The sequence below is a fragment of the Leuresthes tenuis genome, unplaced genomic scaffold (genome assembly GCF_036924035.1).
Source record: "Leuresthes tenuis unplaced genomic scaffold, fLeuTen1.0.hap1 SCAF_15, whole genome shotgun sequence".
Taxonomy (NCBI): Eukaryota; Metazoa; Chordata; class Actinopteri; order Atheriniformes; family Atherinopsidae; genus Leuresthes; species Leuresthes tenuis.
The window spans coordinates 14,294,670-14,315,852 of record NW_027325369.1 but is presented as its reverse complement, the minus strand read 5'-3'; the positions used below and the strand labels follow the sequence as shown (position 1 = coordinate 14,315,852).

The following is a 21,183-nucleotide window of genomic DNA, read 5'->3' as shown; positions in this document are numbered from 1 at the left end:
TGGGGATTAATGGGGATTTCGGGACCTTTAGAAACGTCTTCATGCCAGTCTTATTAGGTCTCAGAGTGGATAACGTAATGACATTGGAAGAGAGAGATGCTGAACTTCTGGATGTGTCAAGGTGAACAGTTTGTTTTCTCATTTTGTTTGACAATGCTAAAAAAGAAAGACAAAAAACCCAGTTTGAATTGCGATAAAAGATTGTTTTTCTTAGATAAAGTCTTGAGATGAATTTTAAAACCTGGCGATACTGTGCTCTGATTGGTCCGGACCACCGATCCTTCAAATCACGATGATTTGCGTTCACTGAAACCTTTTGCCAGAACATCTTAAAGTTGAAGACCTCGTTTCACCAAGAAACGCACTAATACATTATAAAACGTATGGTAACAGAGTAGCATAATCCCGTTTTGCGCGTGTGTTGCTGATGCGTTCTCTTTCACTGCCGCCTGGGATCAGAGGACTGCAGCTGGGTTAATTCCAGAACGCATCTGCCTTATTTACATGCTTTTGGTTGTGAAACTAAGTTGTAGAGAAATGTGTATTATGATGACTAAATTAAAGTTTTTTTTTTCTTTTTTTTAAGATTTGTGAAAATGTTTGAGCATGTTTGGATTTCACGGAGAATTTTTATTATAATAACATGTCACTAGAATTGTTTGATGCTCTCATCTTGGCTGGAGCCTGAAATTAACCACTTAATGTATTTTTTTACATCAGTTCTTGCCGCCGAAATAGTTGCACTTTTTTCTTTTTTTTTTTCAATTCAGATTGTGGGGTTTTAAAAGATAGAAAAATGTATCTTGTCAGGATTTTTTGGCGCAGGGCCAAACAAGCCTTTTATCTCACTGTCCCAGTTGTTGAAGCTGAGCCGTGAGTATCTTTATAATCTGCTGCCCTTCCATTCTGACACATGTGCTGCAAATTAATCTGATACCCGTGACACTCAGGCCACATGTGAACGGCTCTCGCTTTCCATCCTCTGTACTAGAAAGTCGTGCAGTCACGCATCTGCCACAGATGCACCCCCTAATTTACTGCCGAAACATCGGCTGGAGGGGGGAGACCACGGAGCTCGCACCTGCCAAGAGCTGGAGGCCCCTGCCTGCTGTGAGTGCAGTAATCTGAATAGCAGCTTTTACTGGCTGGAGTGTATCGACCGGCTTCAGATTTAGCAACTCATTCCTAAAGCTTCCCTCCCTCTCTGTGTCATCCTGTTTTCATCCTTGCTCATCAGTATAGTCAGCCTGCCTCCAGCTGATGAGTGTATTGGCAGCGGCATCATTCCACCCTGCTGAGCTATTGGGATTTGTTTGCCACTTTTCCTGCCCTGTATTGAAGCTGTCCGTGCCTGCAGCACCTCTGTGTGTGTGTGTGTGTGTGTGTGCGCGCGCGTGCGTGTGTGTGTTATCGAGTGAAGTTGTTATTGACTGACTTTATAGTGGTTTATATTTTTTTATGTTATTGATAGTTTTTTTTTTAATTATTATTATTCGTAACTGGCCACACCTCCCAGAACAAGGAATCTATTGAGGATGTTCTCGTCTTCATCCAGAAATAGTCTGCTGTCGCCCTGGTCGTCCATGGAGCAGTCGGACTCTGAAGTGCTGGACATCAGCACCAAAGTGCAGCTGCACGGAGTGCTGTGGAAGAGACCAATCGGACGGCCATCAACCAAGTGGTCCCGCAGGTGAGATATATGAGATATGACCCCTGTCTTTAGCTGCTTTTCAACTTACTTTAAATTTTTTCTGTCGTTGAAAGTCTTTGATTTGGTCAGTGGCAAAAAAGTTTAAAAATGTAAATCTGTCTCCCAAAAATACTGCTACAAAATATCATAATCTACTTTTGTCAGGGCAAAAATGACTAATTTGTCTTCGCAGCTGTTTCCTGAAAGCATCTGCCATCATCACCCTTGATAACATAACAAATTACTCTCAGCTTTGTTTGAAGTCATTGTAATTATGGTTGACTGTATGTTTAAAATTCAGTAATTAACTACTCTCCTGCCAGAGTGACGTGTGTTAAGTCAACTAAGATGTTAATGTGTTGGATTTTAGAGGACTGTTTTATATAAATACATGTGTCTCTGCTTTTTCTACCATTTTCTGATGGGAGTGTATTTGAAAAATACTTTGGTTGGTACCTTATGTCAGGATTATGTCAGGATAATGCTCTTAGTTTACATAAGAGTTAAAGCGACAACACACGGTGGATCCAGAAAGTCGATATAGTTCCGTTCAGTAAAAGGCTGCCTTTACACACTGAGCTCAATTATTTAGTGGCTTTAGCTGTTCTCTCCAGGTTTTTTTTTTTTTAATGTTCGTTCCTCACAAGAAGTCAACCGTTTTAATTTTCCCATTGTTGCAAAAGGCAGGAGGTTCACCATGGCCTTTGCTGTCAGTTGGGCGAAGTATTTCTGGCAATAGATCCAGAAGTGGGTAAGAGGCTTCATCATACACATTCTTGTGTGTACTGTCTGTGGATAGATCGATCAGCTGATCTTCCTCAGAAGTTGTCAGGTTTGGGGTGTCAGATGCATTGTCTTTGAATGGAAACTGTATCCACGTCTTGTTCTTTCTTCAGGAGTCAGCCTCAGAAAAGTACTTTTCAAATTGACTTTCAAGTACCCCCAAGTGATCAACAATTGCGCATTTCACGTCAGGCGACAGTTCCGCGGAATCCACTAACTCCTGATGGAAACAGATGGAGACGTTTTTTTTTTTTAGGAAGCCTTCCATCTTGTCATAGAGCTGAATGTCATGTGTGTTGCGGCCCTGCATAGAACTGTTAAGTCGGTTCAGCTCTGAAAAAATGTCCACCAGATATGCCAGTTTAGTGACCTAGGCATTGTCATTGAAATGCGCAGCCAGCTCCGTGTGGTCTTGACCCGCTAGAAACTCGTGGATGGCTGTGCTTAATTCGAAGACGCGTGCCAATACTGATACACTGTAAAGCCATCTGACCTCAGAATGGTAAAGGAGCGCATTGTGCTCCTCTCCTGTAGCGGCGCAAAGGGACTCAAAGAGGTGAGTTTGTAACGCACTCCTCTTAATAAAATTGACAGCCTTCACAACAGTGTCCATAACGTCGGCAAAGTCAGCACTCATTTCTTTGGTGGCGAGGGATTTCCTGTGCAGCATGCAGTGAGTCCATATCACTTTAGGGGCGACTTTTTTGACAAGCATCATCAGCCCACTCTTTTGACTCTTTTGAGTCATGACGCGCGCCCCGTCGGTACACACGACTACATACTTTGCCCAGTTTATGTCATTTTCTTCGAAAAAGTCATCAATGACTTGTTGTGCGTTCCGGTAGCTTCTTACAAAATAAAAACTCCTCACACATTTCGTCTTGGTCAACAAAGGGCACAAATGCCAAGAGCTGTGAGTCTTTGGACACGTCCACCGATTCATCCAACTGGAGTGCGATGCAACCGCTCCTTGTAGTTTTTTAACCATCTGCATCTGCACATCCAATGCCATTTCACTTATTCGGCGAGCAATTGTTGTGTCTGACAATGGCACAACAAAAGTCTGCAACTTTTGTACACATTCATCACTCCCAAACATGGTCTTGCACATATCAATGGCCGCAGGCAATATTAATTCTTCTGCGATTGTGTACGGTTTTCTACACTGAGCAACGCGAAAAGCAACTTGATATGAGGCTTTCAAAGCAAGGTCTCCGGCTTTCGCTGATTTTCTAATAATTGCCTGTTGGCCTTGGAGAGTGTGCAGACGAACCTGAAAGTAGCCAAGTGGTTTACCTTGCAAGTGGGCGTAATTCGTCTCAAAGTGTTGCTGCAGCTTTGATGGCTTCATGCTTTCATTTGATAGCGTCGCGGCACAGACAACACACACCGGCAATTCCACTTTATTGGTTTCTTTGAACGAAAATCCCAATTCCTGAATATTTTCGACTCTTCTCTCTCTTGCGTTTTTCCACTACCCCTGGGACAGGCGCTGCTGAGGAGCCAGCCTCAGGACCAGCACCTGTGGCAGAGGTGGATGGAGTAGCTGCAGGATCTTGAACTCGAGGCCTCTTTACTATGATAAATTTATCCATTCTGCTTTGCATCACTTAATTCAAACTAGTAGCTACCGTTAGTGAACATCTTTCAGCTTTTATTTCTTTTCCCTCCGATAGCATCATGTCAGACTGCGTCATTGGAATGATTTTTTAAAAAGGTTTCTTATTGTTGCATATTAATGTTTGAAATTGTTCAAAATAATTTTGTTATGTCTTTTTAATTTCTATGACAACAATTGGCGGACCCACTGCAGTACCTCTGCGGACCCCCAGTTGAAGACCACTGTTTTAAATTGAATGGAGGAAAACATTTCGCCGTGTGTATAGATGCTGATATTGAATATAAAATAGCAGGTTAATGATTCTAAACACAATTAAGATTAACGATGGACAACCTGAACAGGATAAAACTGAAGGTTTTGTCGTGACCCTCAATAAACAGACTGTGAATGGATCTAAAAAAAATGAGTGCATGCAAGACAGCCATGAATCTCACAGAACTACGATCCTTTGGCAAAGATTTTCAAAGCAGTATTTTCTTTCTTTTCTTTTAGCTTTGCAGAGCAACACAAATTGAACGTTTTAAATTATGCAAACCGCCTCGGATCCATCCAATACGACTGGTAGCATTGTTTAAAACCAATGATTTTGTAACTGCAAACTTCTAAAGCAAAAATTTTGATGATAACTTTTCAAATCTAATGCTTTTTTCTTATGGATTTGTTATATCGTGCATACAGCTCACTGAAAAGTAATAATTGGGATAACGCAGGCAAACTTTTGATTTTCAAGTCAGTTCCGATGTTGATATTTGAATTGGAAGCCTAAATGATCGTTTAAATAACAATATATTTAATTAGCTCATTAAACATTTTATCTCAAGATACTGCGCGAGCTGGCTAATGATACAGTTGAAAATTAGTCTAGGGGCAGAATTTCTCAGATGGACAGAAACCACAATGAGGACACAGTTTTTAACATATCGTTTCTCTGACATTTCTATATCACCAATCAATTCTATCTACTGATTTATCCTCAATACATTCATAGATGTCAAATATGATGTTTCACCAGCATAGAATTAGGGAAAACATTACAACTACCATTTTAAGAAAAGACTAGTGCTGCCACTAAAGTAGAGTATGCAAAAATGTAATCATTCACACCGCACCAGTGCAAGCTACAGATTAAGTGATCTTACACAAACATGCATCAACACAGAACTTGCTCAAAAACACATTTTAATATAAATTTTAATTCTACCAGAGATCACAGATGTAACATTTGAGATTAAAAAAGAAAACACGAATGTATGCAGAATTATACACTCAAAATTGTAATGTGTTAATAGTGACAAATGTAAAGTTTGATTATCTACCGCTCAGTTTTAAGTTCGAGAGCATCAGCAGATGTCGATTCCTTTCAGCTCTACGGGGTTTCAGTCACTGCTGCTTTCACTCACTGCTGCTTTCACTGTCTTCCTTGGTACAAAGATTCTTCATCATCAAAGACAGCTTCTTGCTCTACTATGCAGAGAGTGAGAGGAAGAGCTTTGAGACCAACAGGTTCTTCAACATCCACCCCAAGGTGAGCTGCTGAGACTTTCTCAGATTTTTCTATCAGAGTGCTAAATACAAGAAATAAAAAAACATGTGGCATGTGATAATTTGCTGTTATAAACTGATGACTTCAAACAGGAGATCAAACCAATCTCAGATTTTTTAAAATAATTGATTTGCCTCTGTGTCAGGGAGTAATACCCCTGGGAGGATGTGTGGTGTCAGCGAAAGAGGACATGGGGATGCCCTTTGCTATCGTGATCAACCTTGAAGATTTCACTGTAAGAATATATTCCTTCCATAGCTTCATTATTCATAAGATGTAGCGAAGTCTTCAATGGCTGTAACAGATATATTTGTAGTTATATAGTCAGGTAATTTCCTGCTCTGCTTTGATTTATAAAGTTTAATAGCAAGTTTAAACCCATTATTTTGCTGCCAATCTCAAAACTTTACCCCTCAGGTTCATCACCAGTAGTCTTTGGCTCTTGTCGGTGAAAACATTTCTAAAAGCCCGCTGGATTCTGTGTGCACAGCACCAAACAGTTGACATACAGCAAACTTGTAGGTGAACATAGAAGGAATGTAATGGCGAAAAGGACAGCTTTTTCTTGTAGGTGCCCTGTATGGGGTTAAATTAGTCTAAAAAATAACAATGCAAATGCACAGAAGGAGATCTACAAATATGCTTTGAGTTGCACACGTGTTTTGCTATGCACAAATACAAATTTCCTATTTGTAACGTGTGTTGGTTTTTTACAAATATATGTGTATTTGTAAATATATCATTTTCCATTTGTAAAACTGAAAATTCTGTTGGTAAAAAAAAAACATTTGTGAAACTGAAAATTCTGTTTGTGAATCATGACTCAGCATTTGTGGATCACCAATCACACATTCGTATTTTTGCAAATCCACACAGATCCACAAACAAATAGCTCGTGACACAAAACACCATCCAACACCATGGCTCAGCTTAAGAACGACAAAGAAAGAAGATCGCTGATTAGCAGTAACGACATAGACACATCAGCTGGATGTGATAACATTTATGGATTATGTTTGTTGCTAGCATTTGTGGAAAACAACTGCTGCTAATCTGCGATCTTCATTCTTTGTCGTTCTTAAGCCAAGCCATAGATACATCAGTTGCAAAATACGTGTGCAACTCAAGACATATTTGTAGATCACCCTCTGTGCATTTGCAGTTATTTTTGAGACAAATTTAAGCCCATACTGATGGAGACCCAATGGTGAAGAGATAAAACAGGTTATTGTAAAATGTTTACAACAAAACACTGAAAAGTTCCCAATCAGTCAGTGTTGCAGTAACACAGTGTGTACATGAATACAATAACCAACAAAAGGTCTCCTGAAAAATAACCACATGTTGTAAGAACAAAGCCAAGATGAAAGTATTTTGATTTAACGCCCTTAAAGATGTGAGTAATCGGCCTAATCGTGTGAGACATGGGTTGTTTCAGATGTGTACCGACCCACCTTAGATTTATATCTGGGACTCCAGAACTGAGTTATTCTGTTGAATGTGAAGTTAAAAATCTTTGAGAAGCTCAAACTAATCCTTGATGGAACTCAGTGCAGATTTACTTTTCTTTCACAGTGAGTCATAACTATCAGATTTTATAACCTCAGCTGACCTAAGATAGAAAGCCACATTGTGTTTTACAGCCTGAACCCATTACTGACAAGATGCTGATGTAAATTACAGTATATCTGTCCCCCAGGGTAACATAGCCCTCGCTGCTGAGTCTGAGGAGGACCAGGTTCAGTGGATAGAGATGCTCCAGGAGTCAGGGAAAGTGTGAGTGCTTACTTATCTTCTTTATGCTGCTCCTCTAAAGTAACTGTACACACAATACATACATTTTCAAATCAAAAGGGATTTTACAAGCCCTTTGTCAGCTATACCTTTTTGAAAAGGTTTGGAAACTTTTGAATAACCCCTGGATTTTCTCAAATGACTGCGTCTAACCAACAGCACATGGAAAAATGCCCAGCTTGGCGAGGCGATGATTGAGAGTCTGGAGGCTCAGGGACTGCAGCTGGCCAAGGAGAAGCAAGAATACCTGGGTAAACAAAACAAAGGTTACTCAAATGAAAGAGCTTCTTAAAGGGTCAATTAATGGAGATGGTTTATCTGAAAGTGCCCATTTTCCTCCAGACAAACTGATGGAGGAGACAGAGGAGCTTAGTCATCAAAGAGCGCAGAGAGAGGTAAGACCTTGTTTCAAGTATGCCATTTAAAAATGTTGGAATATTTCGAGTAAATGGGTTTTATTTCAAGAATTTGCACAGAAATAGTCACCTTGTGTGTCTGTAGGAGCTGGAGCGTCTGAACCAGGTTCTGGAGGACGAGAAAATGAAGTTTGAGGAGGTGGTGCTTGAGCTGAAGGCAGAGCAGCAGCAGATCAAACTGTAACAACTCAGCTATGTTCCGTTGACATTTACCAGTGCTGATGATGCTGTACGAACATTCGAGTTTATGTGGCTTTTTTTTTCTGTTGTGTGCTCACGGCAGAGATCTGGAAGGCACAGCACAGTCCCTGAAAGGTGTCGAGTGTGAAAAAGAAGAACTGAGCTGCTTAACGGTTGCACTTCAGAAATCCATAGAGGTATTTCAAGATAAAACATTGTGAAGCAGACTTGATTGTCTCTAACCCAGACTTCTGGTAACTTTTTGTCAGTTGTGTGCAGACCAGTGCTGGTGCACCATTCAGATCATGTCATATTTCAGCTTTCAAGTTTGACATCAGTGAAACATCCCATGGACAGGGATTACATTACATCAGAATACAAGTGAAATGGTACTGTATAAGACTTTTTTTTTTTCACAGATTGGGAATTTATACTTGAAGTTGACGATATTTTATTAGATCCATAGATGTTTGTACACACTAAATGAATAAGGCTAGTTGATTCCCTCTGTCTCCAGTCATTTTGATATGATGAGCTTTTAGGACAAGTTAGCTCAGATGGTAGAGCGGTTGTCCTCCATGGACATGGAGAACGGTAGAGCGGTGCGATCCCTAGCTCCTCCTCTGGAGGAACCCTTTTTTGCTGTTAAGAAGCACTGGATTAGTGATTGTGTGAGTGGGGGAGTAAGAAATGCATTGAAAAGCGCTCTACAAGGTCAAAAAGGCACCATAAAAGTGCGATAATGTACTGTTTCTGGCTATAAACACTGAGAGTGACACTAAACTTCTTATATAACTATTACACAAGATTTTAAAAATTAGTACACTTCCTATTTACAGTTCTCGGCTTGTTTATGAACCATGGTTTCTGAACTATGTTTCTCAGTTGACAATTGACAATCTGACTAAAATAACACAAACGGAGTAATCATTTACAGCCCAGGCTGGAAAAAGTAAGTGATTTTCACTGTTTCACCAATGCTTGCATGGCATACAGGCCCAAAGTTCCAAATCATGCTGCTACCTCCACCATGCCTTACACTTAGCATAAAGTTTCGGTGTCTTGCATTCTCCCTCTGTACAACTGCTATTTTTTTTCATCAAAAGTTTAACTTTTGTATCATCTCTCTGCAAAACATTTCCCAGAAGTTTTGTGGAATCTGAAGGAGGTCTGGGAACTTAACACAATGTTGTATCTTGTATCTGTGGCAGAGGTTTCCTTTTTGATCCTTCAATCATCACCACCTCTTTTTTTATAGTGCACACATAAATTTGCAAACACTTTGCAAGCTGTGTTTTGCTGTGATCTTTGCAGTTGTTCCAAATGGGTCACAAACTTTTCTTTTTTTGTTGCAGCTCTACAAAAAGTAACAAAAAGCTTATAATATATATATATATATATGTTATAACCTGAATTTCCCTTGTTCTTGTTGCTGCAGGAGCTCTCTCAGGAGAAACAACGTAGGCTGGAGCTGCTGGGGGTGAAGGAGCATGAGGACAAGGAGGAGGAGGCAGTAGAGGAGGAGAGTTCAGAGCCTATCTACAGAGAGTCTGAGGACAAGAACATGTTGCAGGACCTGCGACACATCGAGGAGCAAATGAAGATCCTGCTTAAGGAGAAGGATCAGGCTGATGAGAAGTGAGTGAGCCCTAAAAGATCAAAATTACTTGGTGTAATTCCAGTCTGACAGTGCTGTTATTGATATTATCATTATTTCTTTCATAATCTCTGAGTATTTTTGATATCCTTTCAAAATAGGATATGTTGACACGCCCATCTTTTCCAAAATAAGAGATAGAAAGTGCTCTATATAGGTTCTGCTGTATATGCTTTTTAATATAGATACAACTACAACCTCAATTCCAAAAAAGTTAGGACGCTGCAAATGTAAAAAAATACCCCTCAAAAACCAGAATGCACTATTTTATTCACAATAGAACATGGAAAGCATATCAAACATGAAAAGAAAGTCATTTTATTATTTATCAAAAAATATTAGCTTATCTTGAATTTGATGGCAGCAAGATGTGACAAAAAAGATGGGACATGGCAATGTTTACCACTGTGTAGCATTCCCTTTTCTTTAAATAAGAGTCTTTAAATAAGAGTCTGTAAACATCTGGGATTGAAGATACTCAACAGATCTGGGTCTTTTTTTGTCATATTTTGAATTTTATGATGCACCAAATGTTTTCAGTTGGTGAACGTTTGTGTAATAGATGCAGTTTAGCATTTGTCTACTTTAAATATGAAAGGCCTTCCTTAAAAAATACATAATCTGGATTGTTACTCTAAAACCTCTCAGCACTGATGGTGCCTTTTTAAATGAGCAAGTTGGCTGTTCCATAGGCACTAATGCACCCCTAATCCAATAGAAATGCTGATAACAAACTGGATGGTCTCTCTCTTCTTTTGTGTGCAGGATGTGACATCCATGAATTCCAAAAACAATTTCATCAGTTGTCCATTTTGCATCAGTCTGTTTTAAATTAGCTTTGGCCCAGAGAGGACTGCAGCACTTCTGGATCATGTTCACATATAGCTTCTATTTTGCATGGAAGAGTTTTTGTGGATGGCACAGTGAACTGTTTTCACAGACAATCATTTCTGGAAGTGTTCCTGAATCCATGCAGTGATTTTCATGACAGAATCATGTCTCTTCTTAATGCAGTACTACCTGAGAACTCATAGATCACAGGCATCAAATGCTGATCTTTGGCTGTTTCCCTTGTGGGTTTTGTGAATAAAATATTCATTTAAGAGATTTTCCAAACATTACATTCTATTTTTAATTACATTTTACACAGTGTCCTCACTTTTTTGGAAGTGGGGTTTTATTTCCTTATAAGCTTTGAACTATAAATCAAGAGCAGCAGAGGTTCATATGACCATACCGTATGCTGGATTGTATCAGCGACTGTGTATCAGATTATGGGCTGTCCAGTGAACTTCCATACTAATGGTACAGAGGATGTAACAACTAGTGGAAATGTGCATTGATCCCGAAACAACCAGCTCATTAATGGGGTGCAGTAAGTGGTATATTACAGGCTGCTGATATTGACTGTGAAGCACTAATGTTCAGTTACGAGTATGGAAACATACAATCCATAACACTGTTTCCATGAGCTAGGCCTTCACTCTCATCTTCCTCTCAGTTGTCCTCAGGCTGACAGTGAGGCTTGTTGGAAAAATTATATAGTTATACTATGACAGAAGAGTCTCTCCATCTTTTACTCTTCTATTATTCAAGCAAAAGTGTTTTGACTCTGGTACTAGTCTTTCCCAGCACCTAGTCTTTCAAAAGCACCATTTTGTCGGGAGACAACTCTGAGCGATCTTCCCGACAGGTTTTGTGGATTTGTGCGGACTTGTCTCTTTCTTGCAAGAAATAAATGTTTTGTGTTAATCGTATCCAGCGACTCTGAGCCTAATTTTACAGAGAATTTATCCAACATAATGATCCGGCTCGAAGGACCATTATGTTAGAAAAATTCTCTGTAAAATTAGGCTCAGAGTTGTCTCCCGACAAAATGGTGCTCCAGCTATTTATGTTGTTTATGCTTGCTGATCACACAATGTTATGAGAAAAGGCGCTTTTCTCACCATTCATTATTATGGGAAGGAACATTCAATGTTATGGGGAAAGGTGCTTCTCTCCCCATTCCTTGTTATGGGAAGGAACATAAAAGGTGCTTCTCACCAGTTAATATTATGGGAAAGACTAGTACCAGAGTCAAAACACTTTTGCTTGAATAATAGAAGAGTAAAAGATGGAGAGACTCTTCTGTCATAGTATAACTATATAATTTTTCCAACAGGCTTCATCACATGAACAACATGCAACAGTCAGATAGAATCACTCATATGAAAATCAAGCTGATCCTCACTTGCACAACACAAATATGCTCTTCAGTTGTGCCTTATGATGTGTTGTGGCGCAATTAAATTAGCATCTTATTTCAGTGAAAAAAACTAATAAAATGAATTATACTGCTGAAACCCAAAAGGCTCAAAAAGAGACTTTCCATAACAATCTGTTATCTCATCTTCTATACATCTTACAGCATAGAAAATAAAATTTTAGAGAAAGAGACTGAAATATCATACCTATTATTTTAATACACAATATTTGCATGATAATGTACCATCTCACCGTTATAAATAGTAATTTCAGACAGAATTTATCACTGAAATGTTTCATATTAAGTTTTATATTTCAGTACTGAGACCTTTTTTTTCAGTCTAATTAAATTGTATATATGTTGTATATCTGACTCTGAATAACTTGCTATTTTCATGATTATTCAATCATGGAAGAAAAAATTTTATCTGACATGTACACAAAAAGCGTAAAAATATTACAACCTGAGAGACATTTGCACACATCACTTCCAGAAATGTTGGGAAATGTTCTTGTGTGGCAAAAACTTGGAGTACATCTGTAATTTTTTCATTTGTTTAAACCTTTACTCAACTAATAGAAGAACAAAGGAAATGGTTTTCAGTTTCTTCATTGTTTTTGTAAAATCAGCCTAATATTTGAATTAGAATTAATCTTTTGGGAACAGGGGATGTTAATTGTCGCCATTTTTCAGAGGAGGGTGTGTATTCTTGAAGAATACAAGATTACAGCCGCTCCTCGGTCCCGGGTTTTTTTAAGAATGTTTTTTTTCTCACCCTTGTCCTGTCTAGCATTATGGCAGCAGAATTGTAATCTAAATACCGTTTCTGCCAAACAGATTTTCTTTGCCAAGGGAAGCTTTATGAAGCTCCCCTTGATGTCCATCAACTGCTTATTTATTTATTTTTGTTACAATATTTAACATTTAATAATGCCGAACCGGACCGGGGGACAGGGAAAGACGAGGAGCAAAGAAGAAGAAACAGAACAGAAATAGAAAAAAACCCAGACAACCTTTAAAAACAAAACAGAAAACAATCCACGGCCTCTGTGGGGAATCCAGCCTTAGCCCCACCAGGAGCACCTGAAAAAGCAGACAAACAGACAAACAAACAAAAACAAGCACAAGTAGCGGCAATCGCATACAACACAACTGTGGATATAGATGACCTCAAACCACAGGATAACACATCAACTGCTTAGTGAGCATGCTACTGGGCTAATGAATGTATGTGTGTGTGTGTGTATGTGTGAACATGCAATACACATGGTACAGGTCCCACATGATAACCATGCTTAGTTATGAGTGTATAAGTGTATAGGGCCACAATCCACAGCCCCCCCCCAGCAATCAGAAGCAGGCAGAGAGGGCCACCAGCAGCCCCAACGGAGCATGGAACCCGGGAAGCCCACCGCAGGGACAACCATGCATCTACCCAGAAGACCACAGAGGAAGCCCCCGGACAGAGCCCCCATAAGCATAGGGCATAGGCCCCCCGGGAACCAGGGGCAACAGCCCACCGACCCCACCAGGCCCCAGCCACTCAGACATGGGCCACGCACTGGACCCGGGCCCCAGGAGCCAGAGCGCCCCCAAACCCCCTGCCAGAGGCCCCACTCAATACCCGAGAGGGCCAGGCGCCCCAGACAGCCAAGCACAGTGGGCCAGTGCATGCCCCCCAAATGCCCTGGGAGTCAAGAGGTGCCCACAGGTGGGTGAAGCCGTGAGCAGTGGAGCGAGGAGCCACCTGCAGAACCAAGTCTGGCATTATCCTATTTAAATACTCAAATAACACAGCAGAGAAAAGACATTGCCTTGGTGGTAGTCTCCATCTCCAAAATTCCAACATATGGCTCAGTGTCAGTATCAGGCCCTCAAGCATATTCAAGTCATCCATGACATGGACACTGAAGCACCTTCATACCAGCCCAAACACTGGTTTTAGGGGGCATGGTTTTTCTCAATTTTGGAAAATAGATCCAGATCTGTGGACTTATAAAATATATATAAAAAAAGACAATATTCAGCCAGATGGTGAATGAAAGTCATCTGATAAAAATAAGCTCTGGTTTTTAGACATAAACTTTGCTTTTTGATGGATGATTGGATAAAAAGTCACCTCTTGTCTTGTATTTATCCATTAAATATGAAACAGTCATTGCCAAAAGTAACCAAATCTTAATTGTCATAAAAAAATTAAAAAAGCATTTGATAGTTTATAAAGGTTACAGATAATACAAAAAGAAGTGTGTTGTTCCTGTTTTATCCATGAAATGACTACAGATAATGATTTCATGAGTCCCCTGTAGAGTTTAGAGAGCACAGCATGACACCAGTCGAAGCATCCTGAGGCTAAAATAAAACTGACAGGATCATGGGCTACATTGGCTGTGATGTCAGAAAATTCACGGTGTGTCATGTGTTCATTTGAGTTTGCTTTGCTTTTAATGGGTGTCTGTGTTTCTCTGGCTCAGGCTCTGGGAGAACGAGCGGCGGGCTAAAGTCCTGCAGCAGGAGAGAGAGTACTACTCAACCCAGGCTCAGACGCTGCAGCAGTCGCTCTCCCAGCTCACAGTGGACAAGCAGCAGACTGAGGCCGAGCTCAAGGTAACACAGCATGACTGAGCTCTGTTACAGCCTGCTGAGACACACCAACAAAATGCCTCATCAGGGCTCACTCTAATTCTGCTGATTCTGATTCTGCTACCCTCAGACGACAATTTACTTTGTGTTTTCTCCTTAAAAGATGTATAAAACCACATCGGATTGAAATTAACTGAACTCAGACTCTTTAAAACAAAAATGACACCCTATGCATCCCCACTGGCCTTGCTGTGTCAGTACGAGAGTTGTTTGCTGGTGAAGCATGAACTTTACTATCTTGATTTGACTTATTGGCTACACCTGTGAAGAGTACTTGTGCTGGTTTCAGTGGGGGTTTCATTGCCCACAAAGCAAGATAAATCTTTAAGATGGCATCAAAACATATTAAACGTTTTTTGTTCAGATTAGCAAATGGCAAGTAATTACAACAGTGCAGGTTAAGTTAAGATATCAAAGACTATAAGAAAACTGACAGATGGATTCCAAGAGAAGTAACTGAAAATCCCTGTTGGACTGCAAAAGACCCTCAGGAAGAGTATGTGTGGTGTTGCTCTGCCTTTCTATGAAGCCACACCACACACACACAAATCTGACCTCATCAGAAAAAGACCTCTCCAATATCCTTAATACTAAATTAAACTTTAAAAATAGAATGGACTACATTTGGAAAGAAAAGGGTGCAGAATTTTTTAGAGCATATATTTTCCTGTTCAGCTCTGCGGCAGATCACTCATGCTTTGTGCTTGAGTTTCACCCAGTGTCAAAGGAAAGATTTCACTGTTAAGGGAAGAATGGATTTGATTAAATAGCAGCGATGTCTGTTAAGATATCTAAAAATAAAAAAGAGAATGCTTCTACAACAAGATTATTTGTCGAAGCACACCTCAAAAAATTTAAAAAGACAGAGTTAAATGTTTGGCAATGGCCCAAACAGTTGCCCTAACATCACAGATCTGTGGGTATTGAACTACAAGTCCTTTTCTGAAAGAAAACAAAAAATCCCCCAACCAAGAGTTGAAAGTGTCTCATTTGGTCACGAAAGTGGTAACATGTTGTTAAAAGGATAGTGCTTTTAAGTACTGGCCAAACTTTTGATTTGGTCTGTTTTTCCTTTTCTGTTACTTTGAGATAGAAATTTAAATGAAAAGTTATAAACTACACAAAACAAACCAATAAGAAGAATGAACAATAAAACTGTGACACTCAAAAATTATGAAGATATTCTTAGAAATTAGGTAACGATGTTTTAGGACTAAAGCGCCAATCGACAGTATTCATTAAGTTATTTTGGTTTTGCCTCCCTGTCTCTCAGGCAGAGATAGAGTCTCGAATGGAGCTGGAGCAGAGGCTGAAGCAGGCTGAGGAGGCTCTGCAGGACCTAGAAAAAGGCCTGAACTCACTGGAACGAACCAAAGAGCGAGATGAGAGGATGAAAGGGGATGTGACACAGCTGAGGAGTGAGGAAAACAACTATTTTTCTTTTTCTGTTGTAATATGGTTGTGTGTATGCAGACACTTATCTAAAGCGACATACAAATGAGGATATAATATTACAGCCAATTAGATTCCACAGGTTAGCAGGCAGACATACTTTACACCTGACAAGAGTTTCCCTTCTGATTAAAAGTTTTATGGCATGAAAACACACACAACTTATTTGCTCTTTTTCTTTAATTTCCATGAGAACATTTAAATTTGAATGTCTAATATGAATCATTTCAGTCAAATGTAAGAAATATTTCTCTATGTTAACATGGCTAATGTTCGACATAATAAGTATCGTGTGTATCTGGCGTGTATGTGTGATAATCCAGAGTTCTTCGAGGAGTGTATCTGTGCAGCAGAGATTGAGGCGAAGCTTCCAGCAATAATGAAAAATGCTGTGTACCTTCACAAAGCTGCTGCTCGTAGAATCAAGAGCTGCCGAATCCAAAGGAGAGCCTCCAAACGCCACTGGTGTAAGTCTGTACATCGCAAACCGATGATGATCACAACACACATATAAATCTCAATTCTAGTTACAAATTGACAACATGAAGTTTCAAAGGACTGCAACAATATAGTTTGGCCCTTGAGAGTTAAGTATTATTCAGTGAATTTCAACTAAAAGCTTCAGTTAAAATTATACATATTTGTACATGTTCTGACATGATGACTTCCATTCTACACATCTCTCAAGTGTCACTCACGATTCCTTTAGTTTTTACCACTCTGTCACCGGTGGGGCACCCGTGTTCCAGGGTAGGAGTTAAAACTATATGTTTAGAGTTAGAAATAATGTACATGATTAGGTCTAAATCTTTCAAAATACATGGTTAGACAGTGACAAAAATCAACACGGTCATTAATACTTTCGGATAAAAAACAAACAAACAACATCCTAGTTTATACAAATGTAAAATAAGTATAAATAATAAGATAAAATTGATCATTTTTATGATCAACAAAACACATTTGAGAATTTTTTTTCCTCTTGCCCTTATAAATGACGTCACCACATGAGAGTCCTAAGTAACTTATTTGTTATTCTGTTTTCCACTTGTAATTGTCTCCCTTTAGTAAAACACTCTAAGTCGTTTGCTGTAGCCAGCCCCGCTGACGAGAGCATGGAGGAGCTGCGGGCCACGGCCCGGCGGCTGACGTCTGACAGCAGTTTCAGAGAGAGCGTGTACAAGATTATCGCTCGCAAGGATGCCACAAACAAAACCCAGGACTGAGTGATGGTGGATAGTTACTGTTGACTATGCTGATGTTAATATGAAAAGGAAAAAAAATGCAAAAGATACTCCACAGCGGCTGTTGAGAATTTTGTGGCAAATTATAGAAATTGTGCTTAAACTGACCAGTTTTATTTTTCATTCACTTCAATCTCTGTTTGTAGTAAACTGACAACATGAAGTTTCCAAGAACTAATATCTGAAGTTCATTGAACACACTCCTGTTTGGGTTGCATCTAACAATCCAACTGACAACGGATTAGAAATTGATAATTGCCGGAGGAACACAGTTATTACTCACCTGTTTCTACTGTTATATGATTTCTGTTTTAGTGGGCTGTAAATAGTTAAGGAAGTCCTTATGATGGCCAAGTGTTTTATATTTCTGTACTCATGTTAATGTTTACACAGTCATTTATTTCAAAACTGTTGGCACTGAAGTACTGATGTTTTTTCTCCTCTGGTTGAATCACTCAATATTTACTAAGTCGTACAAATTGTTTCACTATATTCACTATATATACCCTCAGACATTATCTTATGGAAACAACGCAAGATAACTATGGCATATAGATAACGTCTTTTTTTTTTTAAAACAACCTACACCATATACATGAGAAAAAAAGCTGCAGCATGATTGACAGTAATGAATCGAAATGGCTAGAAGTGTTTGAAATCACCCATTATTGACATCCCATCATATGTAGAGCAGTGAAAGAGAGACCAACATTTAGTTTTAAACTCCTCATTATTTATGGAGTTTTAGTTTCCAGAACTGTTTAGCTGAAAATGAAGATCTGATAAGAAAATAAGATTGGATCTTATAAGTATAAGAAATTGTAATAGTAACCAAATCTGTAAAATTAGTCAATCTAAAGTATTTGACTTAGCAGTTGGCTTGTCAACACAGTTAAGAACGATTTTGGACTAAATTATAGTGGAGTATTAAAAAGTATTTAAGAATAAAACAGCTACAATAAGTATTGATATTATAAGTCGATTCTTATGCTAAATATTATGTTTGGACCTTATATGGGTACTTTTTTTCCATTGACCACTTGATACACTTAACTGATCAATGTTGAACTTTAGGTCAGTCGCTCAAGTTTGGACAACTTGAAGTTGGAGCTGCGTGTAAATTAAAAAGTATTGCAACAATAAATCTGCTGTAAATGAAGAAGACACTACAGATTGTGAATATGTCTTAAAATATCTGTTGAGAACATTGAACACACTTATGGTTCTGGTATCAACCTCGACCACTTCATTATTGCTGCATCTTCTCTTAAAATTGTTCCCTTAAAGACCAAACTCAGAGTAGCTCACAGGAAAAAGCATTTTATGATCGTGTACAAATGTCTAATAACACCAGAAATTATACAAAAACAATGCCCACATGTCAGGATAAGGTAAGAGGGAACATACTATGGACTGAACAACATGCCTTGATGGTAATAAAGCTGTGTTTGACAGTCGATTCACCGTTGCTGGTAAAAGGCATGATCTTTTTTTTTCATTTTATCTATCATTAAGACAAAGAAATATGCTGAATCTAATAAGAGAGAGTTAAAATATCTATTTTTTGTCTTCATATGAAAAAACCCTAACATGCACCACTGACAGTGCAATGGTTCACAATACAGTTTAAAGCTGTAATTATTGTTCAAAACTTCCTCAAAGTCCTTAGAACTACATCTTGTCTTCGTGAAATATTAATTAAAATAAAAAGAAAACTTGCTCTATTTATTGGATGATGCGTCTACACCAGCCTTCACCTTTTGGATTACAAGCCACTCATGAGAAGATCATGAGAAGATATACAAGTTAATATTCTCTCCTCCCCATGACCCACTCACTTTAAACTTGAATTCAAAAGTATTACAGCATATGATACCACTATCTTAACTTGCAACTACAACAGACAGCAAGACAGGAATCAAAAGTCAAAGTCAAAGTAAAATAAAATAAAATAATAACAAAATAATGTCCAGCTAATATTTTCGGAAGGTAACCAAACAAAACTGATCATTAGAGGTGCTCCTTCTCCAGATGGCATGAGAGCTGTCAGATATTTGCAGGATTAAGTGTTCGCTTTAGGAGGAGCAGGAATGCCTAAGTCTTGACCTAACTGATGGCCCAGGTCAGTCATGTGCGAGTTAACGAACCTTACAAAAAACACATAGGTCATGTTAAACCTGACAAAATGTCAGCTGCAGGCCTATACTAAACCATATATTACGAAAAAAAAGCCAAGCCCCAAACAAATTTTAGGAGAAACTATTTGTACTATCCATCCATCCATTCATCATCTACCGCTTATCCAGGGGTCGGGTTGCGGGGGCAGCAGCTTTAACAGAGAAACCCAGACGTCCCTGTTCCCGGCCACTTCCTCCAACTGCCAGCCGAGAGACATCGGGCGGCTGTCGCCCACCAATCGGAAGGTCGGTGGTTCGACTCTGGCTTCATGTCAAAGCGGGCTACATGTCAAAGCGTCCTTGGGCAAGACACTGAACCCCACGTTGCCCCTGGTATGAATGTGTGTATGAATGTTTAGAAAAGCACGTAGTTATGTGTATCTTAAGACGTGCTGTATGAGTGTGTGTGAGTGGGGTGAATGCGGCATGTAGTGAAGCGCTTTGAGTGGTCAGTTAGACTAGAAAAGCAAGTCCATTTACCATTTACTCCCAGTGGGACGTACACCTAACCAGATGCCCTAGCCACCTCATCTGACTCCTCTCAATAACACCTCAATGCAGAGGAGCAGCGGTTCTACTCCGAGCCCCTCCCAAATGGCTGAGCTTCTCACCCTATCTCAAAGGGAGAGCCCAGACACCCTGCGGAGGAAACCCATTTCGGCCGCTTGTGTTCGCGATCTCATTCTTTCGGTCACTACCCACAACTCGTGACCATAGGTGAGGATGGGAACCATTGACCAGTAAATAGAGAGCTTCACCTTCTGTCTCAGTTCTTTCTTCACAATGACGGGTCGGTGCAGCAACACTGCAGACGCTGCACCGATCCGCCCGTCAATCTCACGCTCCATTTGTCTCTCACTCGTGAACAAGACCCCGAGATACTTGAACTCCTCCACTTGGGGAAGGTTCTCATTCCCGACCTGGAGAGAGCATTCCACCCTTCTCCGGCTAAGAACCATAGTCTCGGATTTGGAGGTGCTGATTCTCATCCCAGCTGCTTCACACTCAGCTGCAAATTGCTCCAGTGAGAGCTGAAGGTCACGACCCAACAACGCTAACAGAACCACATCATCTGCAAAAAGCAAAGACCCGATTCTGAGGTCGCCAAATCGGACACCCTCAATGCCCTGGCTGCGCCTAGAAATTCTGTCCATAAAAGTTATGAACAGAATCTGTGACAAAGGGCAGCTCTGACGGAGTCCAACCCTCACCGGAAACGTATCCGACTTACTGTATGCGGACCAAACTCTGACACCGGTCATACAGAGACCGAACTCCATATTCCCGGAGGACTCCCCGAGGGACACGGTCGAACGCTATCTCCAAGTCCACAAAACACATGTAGACTGGTTGGGCGAACTCCCATGTACCCTCCAGGATCCTTCTGAGGGTATAGAGCTGGTTCACTGTTCCACAGCCAGGATGAAAACTACACTGCACCTCCTGAATCCGAGATCCGACTATCCAACGGATAGCTATTTGTACTAAAGAGTTTTATATTAAAATGAACAACACTGTATTGGGCATCAAATGGGTTTATGAGAGCAGTCGTGAACCCCACTGATGAACAAGATTAGTTGTACAGACACCACCCAAATCAATCACACGTTACTGGCTAAACATGCTGGTTATGACTGGAAAGATGTGGGTGATGTGAGACCGATTCAGGGTGGAAATTATGTATAACATAATGGGGAAATTAGAACTTGTGCATTGGAACTTAACTGGCAAAGAC

The 21,183-nt window shown here is 39.9% G+C and overlaps 1 protein-coding gene across 1 annotated transcript; it reads left to right on the top strand.

The window, feature by feature from the left end:
• Positions 1 to 1,524: 1,524 nt before the first annotated feature.
• plekhd1 (pleckstrin homology domain containing, family D (with coiled-coil domains) member 1) lies at positions 1,525 to 17,831 on the top strand. Its single transcript, XM_072365953.1, has 13 exons — positions 1,525 to 1,690; positions 5,526 to 5,619; positions 5,783 to 5,872; positions 7,337 to 7,413; positions 7,591 to 7,682; positions 7,774 to 7,826; positions 7,933 to 8,027; positions 8,131 to 8,224; positions 9,466 to 9,665; positions 14,407 to 14,539; positions 15,849 to 15,993; positions 16,351 to 16,494; positions 17,096 to 17,831. The coding sequence occupies exons 1-13, from the start codon at positions 1,536 to 1,538 to the stop codon at positions 17,251 to 17,253; spliced, it is 1,530 nt and encodes a 509-aa protein (XP_072222054.1). The 5' UTR covers positions 1,525 to 1,535; the 3' UTR covers positions 17,254 to 17,831.
• The last annotated feature ends 3,352 nt before the right edge of the window (positions 17,832 to 21,183 follow it).